This window comes from Pelobates fuscus, chromosome 4 (genome assembly GCF_036172605.1).
Source record: "Pelobates fuscus isolate aPelFus1 chromosome 4, aPelFus1.pri, whole genome shotgun sequence".
NCBI classification, from domain to species: Eukaryota; Metazoa; Chordata; class Amphibia; order Anura; family Pelobatidae; genus Pelobates; species Pelobates fuscus.
In genome coordinates, this window is record NC_086320.1 from 22,267,640 (window position 1) to 22,286,369 (window position 18,730).

Below are 18,730 nucleotides of genomic sequence, written 5' to 3' on the forward strand. Positions count from 1 at the left end.
TACACACAGCGTAGACCCTATGCGCACACAAACACACACACTACACTTGACATGTGTGATTCGTTTTTTTCTGAATGTACATTCGTACAAATTTCATGCCATTCGGATGCTTACGAATGACCAAAGTGCCGAAGTCCAAAAGCGCCGAAGTTCCTAAGTTCCTCAGTAGTTCGGAAGTGCCGAACGTACCGAAGTGATTCGGTTTTCTGAAAAGTGGCAAAATAAGAGAGAGAGAGGGAACATTATGTGAATGATGACAAGAATCTTGACCAATAAGCTAATTCCGTTTGTGCAATGATATCATATCCTGCACGCGTCACATCACGGCTGCTAGCGGACCCTGGAGGAAGTGCATCCCATGCAGTCTCGCGCAGTCTCTATTTAATATAGAGATATATATTATAGACTATATTATATAGGATATATAAAGTAGACATGTGCAATTTGTTTCGTTCAGAATGTACATTGGTACGAATTTCATGCCATTCAGATGCTTACGAATGTCCAAAGCGCCAAAATACCGAAGTGCCAACGTTCTGCAGTTCCGAAGTGCCGAACCAAACGTCATTGCATCCCTTACACACACAGTACCCCTCACACACACTGCACCCCTCACACAAGCACTACCCCACACAGCACCCATTACACACACTGTTCCCCTCACACCACTGCCCCCTCAAACACAGTACACACGCACACACTGCCCCCTCTCACACACACACACACATCCACACCCTTCACACACACAGTGCACCCTTCACATGCACACAGCACCCTTCACACACATACAGCATCCCTCACACACACACTACACTCTTCCCACACAAACACACACACACACAGCACCCTTCACCCACATACTGCGCCCTTCACACATATACAGCACCCCTCATACACCAACAGCACCACTCACACGCACAGCATTACACACACAGCACTACTCACACACACACACACACACACTGCACCCTTCACATACACTGCCCTCTCACACGCACTGAACCTCACACACACACACAGCACCCTTCACACACACTGAGCACCCTTCACATGCACACAGCACCCTTCACACACATACAGCATCCCTCACACACACACTACACTCTTCCCACACAAACACACACACACAGCACCCTTCACACACACACACACACACACACTGCACCCCTCACCCACATACTGCACCCTTTACACATACACAGCACCCCTCATACACCAACAGCACCCCTCACACACATAGCATTACACACACAGAACTACTCACACACACACACACACACACACACACACTGCACCCTTCACATACACTGCCCTCTCACACGCACTGAAGCTCACACACACACACACAGCACCCTTCACACACACTGAGCACCTCACAGACACATAGAAAAAAAGTAGAATAGAAAATAGAAAAAAAGAAAGGAAAATAAATAGCTAAATGTAAGTACATATATAAAAAAAAATTGCACTTGCGCTATAAAATTAGTTACTGCGGCACTGGTGGGCGATAAGGAAATTTTACCATCAACAAAGATACAAAAGTGGGTGGTAGGTATTAAAAGGTTGACTATCCCTGGTGTAAATATATCTCATTTTCTCTTAAATCACCCTTGAACTCAATCTTCTAATTATCTCTGCAGAACGTATCACTCCTATTACTCTGCTAGGTGATGCCTAAGGGTTCCCCTAATCGTCCATCTTATTACTCCCAAACCAATCATCCTTAGCCAGCCATTCCACTGCTCCCTAAGCCTATAACCATTAACCATCAGTAACATTGCCTTTCTCTAAATGACTCACCTGTACCATACCTAACAGGGCTATTTACTAAAGTCAGAATTCAGAGTGAATTTCAGATTTAAGGCCAGAGTTGCTGAATAGAAAGTATTGCTGATACTTTTTCCAGTTCAGCTATTTTAACATTAAAGATAAAATTTACTTTGAATTTACTCAGAACAGAGCCTGCGTTAACCCCTTAGTTACCAGAGCCCTGGATAGGTAACATGTAAATGAAGAAAAATAAAAGCACAAGATTACTTTATAAAAGAGATAGTAATGATTAAATACAACCATAAGAAGTTAAGCTCATTCAAGTTGTTGGGGTGGACAAAAGTGTCCGGCTCCATCTGAGCTTCAAGAGTTAAACCAGGTTTAACCTTCGAAGCTGGGGCTCCGCTGCCCTCATCTTCCTTCCTCTCTGTGCTGACACTTTTAGCCTATGACAAGTTGCAATCTAACCGTTGTCATATTGCGGCACATAGAGAAAGGAAGCCAGGGTGGCAGCGGACTTGGTGGGTTAAACTCTTGCCCAATAGGAACAGACCTTGGATATCAAATAATTGGGTTCATTTTGTTCATCTGCCTCCATCTCATTGGTCATGCCAGTGTCGTAGTGTTTTATCCTTGTGGTATTGTTTAACTAACCATGTGTTTGCCAGTCCCAGCAGAGACCCACTGCTTTCTTAACAGATTTTATTTTGTTATCATTTTACAGCATTTTATTCACTTTTTACAACTGATTGCTGTATTTTTGTATTTGCACGGCAGGATGGCAGTACCCTAATGCACATTGCTTCGCAGTGCGGGCATCCAGAAACAGCACTGGCATTTTTGAAGAAGGGGGTTCTGCTTCATATGCCCAACAAGGTAGTGTTTTATGGTGTAATGACAGACCAAGAGGGTTTTCCTTTAGACATGGCTGAGTTTCCACGTAGTTAATATAGCTTGTCTTCTTTTAATAAAGACACAGGGTAACTGTAAAGCAAGAGAACAAGTTCTGCCTCTGATCTTGTTGGGGCCTACCTTTTAAGTGGTGATAGTGTCATAACTAATGCACAAAGAGGGACACTTTAATTTTAGGGGTGTCTGGTCAGGGGCGGGGCTGGGCTGGTCTAAAATATTTTAGGTGACGTACTAATAACTATTAATGCAACTAAAATGTAATTTAAAACAAGAACAATGTGTCTTATTTACACAGACTGATTTCTAAACACATTTATTGTAGTTTAAAGACACATTACTGGGAGTATTATTGCGGTGGAGCTCTGTTATACACTCAGACACATTACTGGGAGTATTACTGCTGTGGAGCTCTGTTATACACTCAGACACATTACTGGGAGTATTATTGCTGTGGGGCTCTGTTATACACTCATACACATTACTGGGAGTATTATTGCGGTGGAGCTCTGTTATACACTCAGACACATTACTGGGAGTATTATTGCTGTGGAGCTCTGTTATACACTCAGACACATTACTGGAAGTATTATTACTGTGGAGCTCTGTTATACACTCAGACACATTACTGGGAGTATTATTGCTGTGGAGCTCTGTTATACACTCAGACACATTACTGGGAGTATTACTGCTGTGGAGCTCTGTTATACACTCAGACACATTACAGGGAGTATTGTTGCTGTGGAGCTCTGTTATACACTCAGACACATTACTGGGAGTATTACTGCTGTGGAGCTCTGTTATACACTCAGACACATTACTGGGAGTATTACTGCTGTGGAGCTCTGTTATACACTCAGACACATTACTGGGAGGATTATCGCTGTGGAGCTCTGTTATACACTCAGACACATTACTGGGAGTATTATTACTGTGGAGCTCTGTTATACACTCAGACACATTACTTGGAGGATTATTGCTGTGGAGCTCTGTTATACACTCAGACACATTACTGAGAGTATTATTACTGTGGAGCTCTGTTATACACTTAGACACATTACTGGGAGTATTATTGCTGTGTAGCTCTGTTATACACACAGACACATTACTGGGAGTATTATTGCTGTGGAGCTCTGTTATACACACAGACACATTACAGAGAGTATTATTGCTGTGGAGCTCTGTTATACACAGACACATTACTGGGAGTATTATTGCTGTGGAGCTCTGTTATACACTCAGAAACATTACTGGAAGTATTATTGCTGTGGAGCTCTTTTATACACTCAGACACATTACTGGGGGTATTATTGCTGTGGAGCTCTGTTATACACTCAGACACATTACTGGGAGTATTATTGCTGTGGAGCTCTGTTATACACCCAGACACATTACTAGGAGTATTATTGCTGTGGAGCTCTGTTATACACTCAGACTCATTACTGGTAGTTTTATTGCTGTGGAGCTCTGTTATACACTCAGACACATTACTGGGAGTATTATTGCTGTGGGGCTCTGTTATACACTCAGACACATTACTAGGAGTATTATTGCTGTGGAGCTCTGCTATACACTCAGACTCATTACTGGGAGTATCATTGCTGTGGAGCTCTGCTATACACTCAGACACATTACTGGGAGTATTATTGCTGTGGAGCTCTGTTATACACTAAGACACATTATTGGGAGTATTATTGCTATGGAGCTCTGTTATACACTCAGAAACATTACTGGGAGTATTATTGCTGTGGAGCTCTGTTATACACTCAGACACATTACTGGGAGTATTATTGCTGTGGAGCTCTGTTATAGACGCAGCCACATTACTGGGAGTATTATTGCTGTGGAGCTCTGTTATACACTCAGAAACATTACTGGAAGTATTATTGCTGTGGAGCTCTTTTATACACTCAGACACATTACTGGGGGTATTATTGCTGTGGAGCTCTGTTATACACTCAGACACATTACTGGGAGTATTATTGCTGTGGAGCTCTGTTATACACCCAGACACATTACTAGGAGTATTATTGCTGTGGAGCTCTGTTATACACTCAGACTCATTACTGGTAGTTTTATTGCTGTGGAGCTCTGTTATACACTCAGACACATTACTGGGAGTATTATTGCTGTGGGGCTCTGTTATACACTCAGACACATTACTAGGATTATTATTGCTGTGGAGCTCTGCTATACACTCAGACTCATTACTGGGAGTATTATTGCTGTGGAGCTCTGCTATACACTCAGACACATTACTGGGAGTATTATTGCTGTGGAGCTCTGTTATACACTAAGACACATTATTGGGAGTATTATTGCTATGGAGCTCTGTTATACACTCAGAAACATTACTGGGAGTATTATTGCTGTGGAGCTCTGTTATACACTCAGACACATTACTGGGAGTATTATTGCTGTGGGGCTCTGTTATAGACGCAGCCACATTACTGGGAGTATTATTGCTGTGGAGCTCTGTTATACACTCAGACACATTACTGGGAGTATTATTGCTGTGGAGCTCTGTTATACACTCAGACACATTACTGGGAGTATTATTGCTGTGGAGCTCTGTTATACACTCAGACACATTACTGGGAGTATTATTGCTGTGGGGCTCTGTTATACACTCAGACACATTACTGGGAGTATTATTGCTGTGGGCTCTGTTATACACTCAGACATATTACTGGGAGTGTTATTGCTGTGGAGCTCTGTTATACACTCAGACACATTACTGGGAGTATTATTGCTGTGGAGCTCTGTTATACACTCAGACACATTACTGGGAGTATTATTGCTGTGGGGCTCTGTTATACACTCAGACACATTACTGGGAGTATTATTGCTGTGGATCTCTGTTATACACTCAGACACATTACTGGGAGTATTATTGCTGTGGGGCTCTGTTATACACTCAGACACATTACTGGGAGTATTATTGCTGTGGAGCTCTGTTATACACTCAGACACATTACTGGGAGTATTATTGCTGTGGGGCTCTGTTATACACTCAGACACATTACTGGGAGTATTATTACTGTGGAGTTCTGTTATACACTCAGACACATTACTGGGAGTATTATTACTGTGGAGCTCTGTTATACACTCAGACACATTACTGGGAGTATTATTGCTATGGAGCTCTGTTATACACTCAGACACATTACTGGGAGTATTATTACTGTGGAGCTCTGTTATACACTCAGACACATTACTGGGAGTATTATTGCTGTGGAGCTCTGTTATATGCTCAGAAACACCAACAATATGAAGCTCCTAGAAAAGAGGGACTTTAGGAGAGAAAATAGGGACACAGGGAATTGCGCCAAAATAGGGACTGTTCTTCCTAAATAGGGACACTTGGGAGGTATGTAGCAATGCTAAAGATGGAGATTGAATAATATGAGTGTACTCTTACTATGTTGTTTTATGTCAAGTCAGGAGCAGTGTGTCTACATGCGGCGGCCAAGAGAGGACATACTGCTGTCGTCAAAGCTCTGTTACAAAAGGGCGCTAACGTGGACGCTCGAACCAAGGATAATTACACAGCCCTGCACATTGCCGCTGAGAACTGCAAGCCGCAAGTGGTGCAGACATTGCTTGGCTTTGGGGCACAAGTGCAGCTGAAAGGAGGAAAGGCAAGTCTCATAGAGCTGCACAAAACAGTTAAAAAAAAAACAAAAATCTAATTATGGTCAACACATTTTTTTTCCTGTGAGGTTTATGAATCCTGCATTCTGTCAGGGAGGGATTGAAAGTGCTGCTCGGCAGTGTGTGGAATTCACTCTTTCTGGGTCTTGTATCTTTATGAATTCTGGTAACAAGATATCTTATATCAGAAATGCTTATAAATGATGCATGCTATATTGATTCAAAGTGTTACACCATGTGAACACTAGATGGCGATAAATAACCACACTGTCGGTGTATCATACGCCTCTACCTTATGAACATTGAATTGCAAGAACTATTGTGTCTATATAAGTGCTACAGGATTGTTGAATATTAATGATATATTGCATAAATACCAAGGTAGTAGTTTATTTGTAAATAAACCAAGTTACAGGCAGTGCGATATAAGGTGCAAATTCGTGCAGGCTAGCCACTGAAAACAGGGACACTCCAAAAACCCTCCAAGAAACAAGTGCAAAGATAGCTGTATAAAAAACAAAGTTTAAAATACAGTGACAGGGCGCCACAATCACAAATGGTGAGAAGGATATATTTACCAAACATGATGAGGAGTACATGGAAAAGAGAGAAAAATATAAAAGATCATAGTGCAAACTTTAATAGACATAAATGATCAAAAGTAAAAAAAAAAAAAAATAAAAAAAAAAATAAAGGAAACACTCACAAACATAATGGCACGATTGAAATAATCAATATGTGCAACTGCGCTTTGTGCCTATAATAGGCTAAGTCCCCAGGAATGCCAGTCTCTTGTGAACACCTCTGAATATCAGAAGGGCTTCCTCCACCGACTATTGTTGTTTGAAAGTCAGGAGTCAGGTACTAAAATCACCGCTGGGCTAAAGTTCTTTCGGGGGTATAATGCTGCTCAACGCGTTTCGTACTATTCGTGACTTCTTCGGGAGCATGTATTTAATTTTTCAATCCTCTGCATTTAAATACGCCAGGCAGCGTCCTTCAAATATGTTTGTGCATGCACCAAGACGTATGGATGGGACGTAATTACGTCCTGTCGACGCCTCGCGTGCATGCGCGTTTCGCTTTGGAACGCAAACAAACTCAATTGATGTAAGCAGAAGCGGACAATCACGGGCTAGTATCTAAACCCCGGACATATCACGCCCAATGCTAAAAACACATCTAAATATCCACATATCAGGCGTGTGTCTTAGTGAGCTAATAACCCAATAGTATGTATGAAATACTAAAGATTTAAAAATGCAGAAACCAGATTCCATGGTAAAACATACAGAAACAGTATAATCTTAAAGAGACAGTATCATCCTATACTCAGAATAATAAAGATACTAAAAATAAGTTGCAAATATCATCTGTAAAAATACATACGTAAAGAAATGCATCAAAACAATGATGGGGAAAAGAGTACACATCAGACAAATAATCCTAAATGATCTAAAGAGGAGGTAAAGACATAATGATAATAAATATAAATTATCTCTAGAAGAGAAGTTTAAAAAGGAGAAAAAATATTAATTACAATCAATATTAAAATAGCAAAAAATAATACGTCTACATGAAGCAATAAAAAACAGTCTATAATAAATATAAAACTTATACAAGTGGGAGCTAAATTCTAATGGAATCCATCCAAAAAGACCAGACTGTCCAAATCGGTGTTCAGGCCGTACAGCACCGACGTTTTAAGTTTAAAAATCCATTCTGTTTCTTTCATTGCTAATGTTTTTTCTATGTCACCTCCCCTCCAGTGGGGGGTGACTACATCAATACCGATACAAGTAAAATTCTCAAGTTTAAAATCTTTACAATGAATACAATGTCTCATCACGCTGTGTTTAAGATTTTTTCTGTTGATTCCATTAAAATGCTCTAAAAGCCTTACATGTAGTTTACGAATGGTGCGCCCCACATATTGTGTGCCCATTTACATTGTAACAGATACTCTACATTCTTGCTTTGACAGTTGCTTAATTCTAAAAACCTCTCAAACTACTTCATTATTTGTAACCTGCCAGATAACTGATTTAAGTGTTTATTATAAATTTTAGAAGCAGAGATTATGCTGTCAGATGAGAATCATTTCACCCACCTGGCCAAGAAATCCGATACACGTTTTATGTATTTTTTGTCTTTTTATTATCTTATTGCAAATTCCATGCTTTAATAGGCTTTACTGCTTCCCTGAAAGACTCTCGAAGGTGTCTGCTATGGGTGAGATTGCTACATTGATGAAGCACCAGTTTCTATATTGTAGGGTCACTGGTTTAATTCTTCGAAAGATCAGCTGAGCCGTCTAACCTCCTTAGGGTGATACAATAAACACCAAAATTCTGTTTTATACAGAAAGTACATTAAGGAAATGAGCATTGTTAAAATATCCATACGTTTGTCTGACAGTACTGAGAATTATTGTCCGTGGAAGCACTTTGAGAGCTGCTATGTTTCTCTAGGTTCAGGAGACCCCCCTTCACATTGCGGCCCGTGTTAAGGATGGCGAGAAGGTGGCGGAGATGCTGCTGAAGAGTGGGGCGGATGTTAATGTGGAGCAGGAGGTAACGTGGAGCTTTGTATTAACATACATGGAGCGGGGTGAATCCAGACTGCATCGGCAGTTTAGAATGTTAGAGAAGGATAATAGAATTACATGACATCATATCAGCCGGCTATTAACTAAAATGAGATTTGTAGAGAATTCAAAGGGAATTTAAATTTAAGTCCAGACTAGTTAAAGTAAAAAAATTCTCCAAGTCTGCTATGCTTCCATTTCACCTACTTTGGCTTTAAAGGAACACTATAGTGCTAGGAATATAAACATGTATTCTAACGCTATAGTGCCCCTGTCCCCAATTATATATTGCCCCTCCGTTTAAAAAATATATATAATAAAGTGAACATTTTACTTACTTTTTTCCAGCGCAGGGGCTTCCTCGTCACAGCTCACGTCTCGCAATATCATAGTGGAGGATCTCCTCCGGCGATGGTCAAATCCAATTGTCCTTAGTGTGGCATTCCCCATAGGAAAGAACTGAATTTAATAAGTTCCTATGAGCTTCCACATCACGTGAGCAAATTTTACTCACTGAGTGCAGCGGGAGTGCTTCTAATGGTTGTCAGGAAGACAGCGTATAGAGGTGGAATGAAACATGATATGTAAACATCGCAGCTTCTAAAATGATCTCAGTTAAGTGATCTAGCTGACTTTACTGTCCCTTTAAATTTGAAAATTCAAGTTGAATTCCCAACAATTCTCACTGTTTATTCTGATATCTTCTGTGTTTTCTGATAATTGTGAGTAAAAATCAGTAAAATCAAGAGTAGTTTTATTTATTCTATTCACTATGTAACACCAGGAATGGTGGGAACAGACAGGGCTCACAATTTCAAGTCCTAAGCTACCAAACCAGCGGTGCCCAATAGGTAAATCTCCAGATGTTTTAAAACTACAGCTCCCATGATGCATTGTTTTTCTAAAAGGCATTCTAAGAGCATGAAAACCATCATTGGAGTTATAGTTTTACATCATCTGGGGATCCACATTTTGGGCACCCCTTTACTAGACATAAAATATATAAATATTCTCACTCATTGCACACTCACCTGAGCTGAGTTTCTACTTGCCAGACTAAGCTTTGAATTGTCAATGGCTAGTGGCTGAGTGGAAATTGTTGGCCCTGGGAGCAGGTTCTCGGATACTCATTATTATAAATCAGTAACGGCAGAAGTAGTTATCATTATTTATAAAGCGTTTTTTCGGATAGTCACTATTAAACAGCAATTATTTCTGTTATTATTACTATTAATGTCTGACTTATGACCTAAAACCATGTCAAGAGTATTTCATTTAAACTTTAAGTCTGGCCATGAATGGAATACTGTCATTTCAATCAACAGGACGGTGAGACAGCAATGCACGTAGCGGCTCGTCACGGGAACTTGAAGGTGCTCACTGCGCTGATTGAAGATGGAGGTGAACTCACTTGGCTGTCAAAGGTAACCTGAAGAATTAATATTTGCCCCTTAATCATCTGCTAATGTAACAGGCCTGGTTTTCACAAGCTGAAACATCTGCAGCTTTGCAAATTAAGACACAACAATGCTTATCTATCAGATAACGTTTAGATAGCTCTGCTGGCTGCATACAGGAGTTGTTACAAGCAACTGAGCACATTTATAAAAAAGTGTTTTTTTTTTGTGGAAAACAGCCCTCTGATATGCTCAGTCTGCTACTAGAACTGATTAGTGATGTCACCCATTCACTTTGCATTGGGAAGTGTAAGCCTGGTGCCCTAGAAGACAGACTCTGCCTTCTCTCAAACAAGGATACAAGGAAACCATTGGATTATTCCTCTAACAGCCCGAGTAGTTCGTTAGGTTGAAGAATTCAGTACTCACCCAAGACTCTGCTGCTCCTTCATGCCAATTGAGATGTCTAGTTTCATTCATGTATTTTATTTTTAGCATTCTTGGGTTGTCATTATTAGTAACATAAAACACGAAAACAGAAATGAAAAGGGTGCGCCTAACTTACATAAAAATAATATTATGCATAAATAAAATAATAATAAAATAATAGTCCAAAGTCCTACAATAAGTCCGAAGTGGTAAGTTCCACAAAGTATGGAGGATGCTTGAGAATGATGTCAGTCTTTACGCCTATGCACTTGTAGTTCGGTGATGATATGTGAAGATAAAAGCAGGAAAACAAAAATCCCAATGGTACAGTATGTCAGCAAGGTGAAAGGGGATAAAATAGTGATAATGAAAATTACTCACAATTTTCAGAGCTAAAATCCAGCTCTGATATTATATGCGTGAAGTGGAATGATCCCCACTCAAGGATATATAGGGTGACGCTGGTCAGCAAGTAGTGCAGGTGAAAAGTCCAGCGATGATCCGGCTCGGCCGATAATAAGAGAAAATAAAATATAGTGCTCTCTGTATGGCAGATAAAAATGCTAGAAGAAAATAAAAATATACTCACAGTATATAGAGCAGGCTGCGTATATGTGGTATAATCCCCACCTATGGATTCTTTGCGCTATTGCGTGGGTTTATAAATTATAAGTAAGGTCAGGTTAAAAAAGGTAAAAAAAAAAAAAAAAAAAAGGATATTTAAAGGAATATGGCAAACAAGATATTTTGGTGCCAAAAATTCCTTTATTACAAATATAAAGTATCAAATATAAAATGTATAATATCTAGACGCGTTTCGCCTAAAGAGGCTTCTTCAAGTAGATAATAGAAAACATAACCTGACATACATGAACTTATATAGGGTACAATAGTATTAGTAAAATTTGAATATCCCGCCAAAATGGCGTCATTACCATAATTAGCATAAAACATAAAATATAATAAAAGTGTTTTTTAAACACAATAGGATAAAATATTATAAGAGGCCAATCTTATGGGACCAGAAAGAACAGGAAAAGAGGCTTTAATCCTGTAAAAAATGATATATTAAGAACGAATTCGGAAATTAGCATAAAAAAATAAAAATGACTTTTACAGGTATAAAAGTGAAGCTATAACCCAAACTAACTGAGTGGTAATATTGGTTTATAAAAACGAAGCTTGTAGCTTGATAAATTAAAGAAAGAAAACGAGTCATGTGACGCGCGACTAGAATACTTCCGCGTCACGTGACTGATGTTTAGATAAATTAGCATACTCCCTGGAGGGGATAATGGGGATATAAACAGGGAGGGGGGATAAAACTTAGGCACAGTGAGGGAAATTATAATTGTCAACAAATTTGATTAAGGTTAAAATCATATATGTATATCTTGGGGAAGGTTAACTAAACTGTGAAATACAAAGTTTATAAAAACATAATAAAGATAATAAAATTAATAAAAATATATATGAAATGTAGTTAGTACATACTCATATAAGTAATATTTGTGTAGATAAACAATGATTGGAATGAGGAGCAGAAAGTAGTGATACCGGAGAAACTGACGGAAGCCAAGCACAGAGAGATGGACACAGGTTTCTTCAGGAAGGAAGAGATTCTTTATTGGATCACCGATCGGGACTCAGAGGGACTAGCGTCACCAAAATACAGCAAATTCTGAGCCCCGGACAATAGTGCAGGCTCCTTATATAGGCACATAACTCCTCCCATATTAAGCTCCACCCGCACATTCTCTTAACCAATCAACACAAATAAGAATTAACTTCCTGTTTGACCGCATGGCTTGTCCAGCACAATGGAGGAGGGGGAATACTACATCCTGTATTCTTGCACATGCTCCGTACACTACTGATCGTATCTTGCCTCGTGCAACCAACTGATCGATACGTCAGCATATGCACGTACACATGCCACGTGGTAATCTCGGCCTACTAAATTTATTTTTACCGAGATTCCACCACATTCCCTCCTTTGATGCCTCTTGATATTTTACAATTACTTGAGGCATCACTTAACCTTGGTTTGCATACACCGCAAGTTACCTTGAACCAGACCAGACTTATCTTATGATGTGAATCTCTTAACACTCATCTTCCTGCATTGGTTCTCCCTGATCTAAAGCCTTATACTTATAAATCGCCATTATCTGTGCAGCAGCCTTCCTCTCTGCTATATTTCCTATCAGGCTTTGCACAGACCTAACTACTAAGGGTATAAGACACGGCAGGAGTAGACACAACATTAAAATCAGTAGGACTCCACCTACCACTGCCTTAAGCCCTCCAAACCACTCATACCAGCTACCAAACCAACTACTTGGATTATACCCTTTCCATACCTGAGTAGGCACATGCGCTAGTTTAACCATATGGCTAGTAAGCTCAGCTATTGCCTGCCCTTCGTCATCTATTTGAAGACAGCAATTGCTCAGGTTAAACTTCCCACATACACCTCCCTCTACTGCCAAAAGGTAATCCAAGGCTAATCTATTTTGGTAGACTGCTGTCCTCATCCTGGTGTTATGCTTTGCTAGAAGATTGAGCGCTTGTGATGTTTCGTTAGTGATAATCTCAACCACCGCCTGTAATCTTATAATTCGGTTGAGCATATAAATAGGGGTTCTGTAACCAAAGGTACCATCCTCAGCCCACGTGGCTGGCCCATAATAATCTATGATACGCTGGGGAGGCCATTCATTATCTTCCCAGGTGCCTATCTCTATGGGTCCCCTTTTCTTCCTATGATTCACATCATACACTTTAACACCTAAAGTCTCACCTGTTTCAATCGGTAACAAGAAGAAGGATGGTTTGAGCATACCCAACACACATGCCCCTTCCCAGTCCTGTGGCAACTCCGAATAGGCTTTCTTACCACAGATCCAGTACAAATTTGCTGGGGCTCTCCAGGTAGATGTGATGGATAAATCAAACCACACATCCTTTAAATTGGCGTATCTAGCAAACGGGTTAGATGGTTCTGAGACATTTGAAGCCGACCACCAAGTTGTATTCTTTGTATCATCATCATAAGCTTTTTGCCCTAGACAAGTTAATTCTCCTACAGAAGTATTATACATTATTCCTTTCCTTGCTATGCAAACATAACCTATGATGGAGGTCTTTAATCTCCACTCAGATTTACCTCTAACACTCATATGATAATCGGCTTGTGTAGATATTAATTGGTCAACTGCCTCAGAACCGGACATTACCTCCTTTGCTTCCCAAGGCCATTGGTCTCCCATGTTAGTACCTCCACACACATAGCAGTTGGCAACATTAAGACTACCGGCAATACTTTCGGCTAAATCGATGAACAGGTTTTTAGCATTATGGGGGATCTTATTATCTATACTCATCTCTTCATAAAAGGAATGGTATACTTGATGAGTTTGGGAGGATACCGTATCAGTCTCTATCCCTATAAACAATAATGTCCCAGGATCTAAACCCGTCCCGTATATTTGAAACCCAAATAAATTGCCATATTTGTCTAAGAACTTATCGGGGTTATTTATAAGTATATGGATGGGATTACATTCCATAGACTTACAATATGGGCTAGTCGGCAACTTAGTCACTATCATGTCTTTGTCTACTGTCTGTCCCCAAGTCGCCCACCCCACACAAGACCAATATGGGCAAAAGTTATAGTCTTTATTTGGGCATCTAGGACTTACATATTTATTTTTACTACTGGGACAAATATATTTATCATTAGACCCATACGTCCTCTCCCATCTAAGATCCCCACATACATTCCACGGCTTTCTACCACTCGATATCGCTTTACACGCATCAAATAGCAGAACACCCGAAGAATGTACGGATTCTAACACCGTCTTATTAATTAGGGTCCCCTGAGGATCTCCATTCCTGAGAGTCAACCAAATTGTACGAGGTTGATACTCCGGACTGAAGCACTTAGGTTCTCCTACTCCTAAATGGCACACACTATAGTCTATATTTAAGTATCTACATCTCGATACATCTCCTTTACACTCGTATTGTGAATGCCAGATTAGGGTTTGGGAAATATGGTTACCTGTTCTCGTAGTCTTAATGCATACCTCACAGCTAGGAGTGTCGGTACTTCTACCTTCCTGAATATAAAAACACATATAAATAAACACTATCAAAAGCACATCTTTCGCCGTCATCCTCAGTCTTCGTCCGTGCGAAGGCGCCTCAGCTTCCAGGATGTGAGGGCTGCAGGGAATGGAGTTCTGCTCGTCTTCACAGGTGTCCCTTCGAGACTTTCCTGGCTTATATACTATGTGTTGGTAAGCGGACAGGCTTTATTATGGCCTTCTCACTCACGCACCAAATCCCTGTAACAATAAAATTTGTAATCCACACGATTCCTCGTTACTCCGACTGAGTAGTGCGTTTTAACCGGATCTTGCAGGGATTCTCTGGATCTGCTGTAACTTGCCAAGAATCGACTGCTGCTGGTTTAACCCTGGAGTGATGTATCCACGGAGTCACTTCGGCTACTTTTATCGCTGTAGGGGTAGACAAAAGAACAACATAAGGACCTCTCCACTTGGGCCCTAACGGTACATTATTCCACTCTTTAATCCACACTTGATCTCCTGGATGATAACTATGAACAGGGGGATAAATATTCACAGGTAATCTATCTTGTACCCATTTCTGTACCTCCTCCATAGTCTTACCCAACTCTACAACCTGCTGCCGGGTAATTCCTTCTCCCAACTGACTCAAATCCCCCCTTAAGTTACCAAGTACGGGAGGTGGTCGCCCATACATAATTTCAAAAGGAGAGAGGCCCATCCTTCTGGTAGGGGTACTGCGGATTCGCAATAGAGCTATGGGTAAGAGAACGTTCCACTTAAGTTGGGTTTCCTGACACATTTTAGCCAACTGGTTCTTAATAGTTCTATTCATTCTCTCTACCTTACCAGAGCTCTGGGGTCTATATGCAGTATGAAGCCTCCACTTTATACCAAGCATATGAGTCAGTTGTTGTAGGCACTGATGAACAAAAGCTGGACCATTGTCCGATCCTATAGAACAGGGTAGTCCATATCGGGGTATTATTTCTCGTAGCAGGAATCTCACAACTTCTCCTGCTTTCTCTGTACGAGTAGGACATGCTTCTACCCAGCCTGAATAGGTGCACACAATTACCAACAGGTAACGATGTCCACCCGATTTAGGCATCACTGTAAAGTCTATTTGTAGATCGGACATGGGGAGTCCCCCCATAAACTGGACTCCTGGTGGCTTTACTGGTCCTTGTCTTGCATTATTTTTAGCACACGTTACACATCTTCGTACAATGGCCTGAGTCAAGTTGGACAATCTTGGTATGTAGAAATGTTTTCTGAGAGATTCTTCTGTACTGTCTCTCCCAGAATGTGTCCCGTTGTGATAATTTTGGACAATTTCTACCGCTAGTGATGCTGGTATGACTATTCTTCCATCTTCTAGCTGATACCACTTGTTCTCCAAATACTTTCCTGGTTCAGTCTTTAACCACTCCTCTTCTTGAGCTGTATAAACTGGAGTCCATTGGGACAGTGGAGTTGGTATAAGAGCAGCTATATGCCCCACATACTCCTGTCTTCCTGATTCAGCAGCACGCTTGGCTGCACTATCTGCCATCCGATTTCCCTTGGTTACATCACCATCTCCTCTCAGATGCGCTCGACAATGTATGATACCGACTTCTTTTGGCTCCCACACTGCTTCCAATAGTTGTAGGATTTCAGCTGCGTATTTGATTTCTTTGCCTTCTGAATTCAGTAGTCCTCTTTCTTTATACAAAGCTCCGTGGGCATGAGTGGTTAAAAACGCATATTTGGAGTCCGTGTAGATGCTTACTCTTAAACCTTCAGCCAATTGTAACGCTCGTGTCAGTGCTATTAATTCTGCCTTTTGTGCTGATGTTCCTTTCGCCAGTGGCCGAGCTTCTATCACCTTGTCTATTGTTGTTACTGCATATCCTGCATAGCGGATCCCTTCTTTCACATAACTACTGCCGTCGGTATAATATTGAACATCGGGGTTCTGGATGGGAAAATCACGAAGATCTGGTCTACTTGAGAATACTTCATCCATTACTTCCAAACAATCATGTTGACTTTCAGTAGGTTGTGGCAAAAGGGTAGCTGGATTTAAGGTGTTTACAGTCTCTAAATGCACTCTTGGGTTTTCACACAACATTGCTTGATACTTGGTCATACGGCTGTTACTAAACCAATGATTTCCTTTGTAATCCAACAACGTCTGTACTGCATGTGGGACTCGTACATAAAGTTCTTGACCCAGAGTGAGTTTATCGGCTTCAGCTACTAGCAGGGCGGCTGCAGCTACGGCTCTTAGACAAGGTGGAAGTCCGCTGGCCACTGCATCCAATTGCTTAGACATGTAGGCAACAGGTCTTTGCCATGATCCCAAGTACTGTGTCAATACTCCCACAGCCATTCTTCTTTGCTCGTGTACATATAAGTAGAATGGTCGTGTGTGATCAGGTAGACCTAATGCTGGGGCACTCATCAAAGCCTTCTTCACATCTTCAAATGCCGTTTGCTGTTCTTGGGTCCATAAGAAGGGGTCGTGCTCTGTACCTTTGATAGCTGCGTACAGAGGTTTTGCCAGTATCGCATAGCTGGGAATCCATATCCTACAGAAGCCTGCTGCCCCCAAGAATTCTCGCACTTGTCTTCTATTCTTGGGTATTGGTATTTGGCAGACAGCTTCTTTTCTCTCTGGCCCCATAATTCTTTGACCTTCAGAGATATGGAATCCCAGATATTTGACAGTTGGCAAACACAACTGAGCCTTCTTTCTAGACACCTTGTATCCTGCCTTCCAGAGAATGTGTAGTAGATCGTGCGTTGCTTGCTGACAGATTTCTTTTGTAACTGCTGCTATCAACAAGTCATCTACATATTGTAACAATACACACTCTCCTGGGATGGACTCGAAATCCAGTAGATCTTGACTTAGGGCTGAACCAAATAGGGTAGGTGAATTTTTAAACCCTTGGGGCAGTCTTGTCCAAGTTATCTGGCGTTTTGAGCCCGTTACAGCGTTCTCCCATTGGAAAGCGAAAATACATTGACTTTCTGCGGCAATTCGGAGGCAAAAGAAGGCATCTTTGAGGTCTAAGACTGTAAAGTAAGTAGCCCCGCCCGGAATTAAAGCAAGCAGGTTATATGGATTGGGTACAACTGGATGTATACTAACAACCGCATCATTGACTGCTCTCAAGTCCTGCACAGGTCGATACTCATCTGTACCGGGCTTTTGAACAGGCAGCAATGGGGTGTTCCAGGGGGAAGTACAGAATTTTAGGATACCATACCGTATGAACTTATCCAGATAGGATTGGATGTTCTTCTTAGCCTTCTGCGGGATGTGGTATTGTCTTAGGCTCACTGGATAAACCCCAAGTTTTAGTTCAATTTTTATAGGTGGAATATTGCGGGCCAGTCCTGGTGGGTTGTTCTCTGCCCAAACTCCTGGTATATTAAATAATGTCTCATCACTCCTAGGGTTTTGGCTAGTCAACGCTGTATAAAGTCGCCACTCTTCTTCCTTTGGTACGGATAATGTCATGATACCTGAAGGTCCATTAAACTTTAAAGATGTTGTTCCATTTGGTAGGAACGTAATCTGCGCTTGTAATTTTGATAGCATATCACGTCCCAGCAATTGGACTGGACATTCAGGCATATAAAGGAATTGATGTTTTACTACGTGGCCTCCCAATGTACAGAGTCGACTTTTAAGAACCGGTTTTTCAGCACTTCTTCCAGTTGCTCCTATCACAGTAATAGTCCTTCCAGATGGAGGAGCAACTAGATTAGTCACCACTGAATGTTCAGCACCAGTGTCGATCATGAACGCACTCCTTTTCCCCCCTATTGATACATCGACCATAGGCTCCGCTCGACCAAGGGGGATGGAGCCCGGTCGGTATCAA

General features: G+C 41.0%; 1 protein-coding gene across 1 annotated transcript in view; it reads left to right on the plus strand.

The window, feature by feature from the left end:
* Window positions 1–18,730, plus strand: part of LOC134607709 (serine/threonine-protein phosphatase 6 regulatory ankyrin repeat subunit A-like) — a 113,339-nt gene that overhangs the window by 43,528 nt on the left and 51,081 nt on the right. Inside the window, exons 9-12 of the mRNA XM_063450248.1 lie at window positions 2,548–2,646; window positions 6,120–6,320; window positions 8,805–8,906; window positions 10,246–10,344. Of these exons, the coding sequence (XP_063306318.1) occupies window positions 2,548–2,646; window positions 6,120–6,320; window positions 8,805–8,906; window positions 10,246–10,344 (501 nt within the window). The remainder of the gene's footprint in view (window positions 1–2,547; window positions 2,647–6,119; window positions 6,321–8,804; window positions 8,907–10,245; window positions 10,345–18,730) is intronic.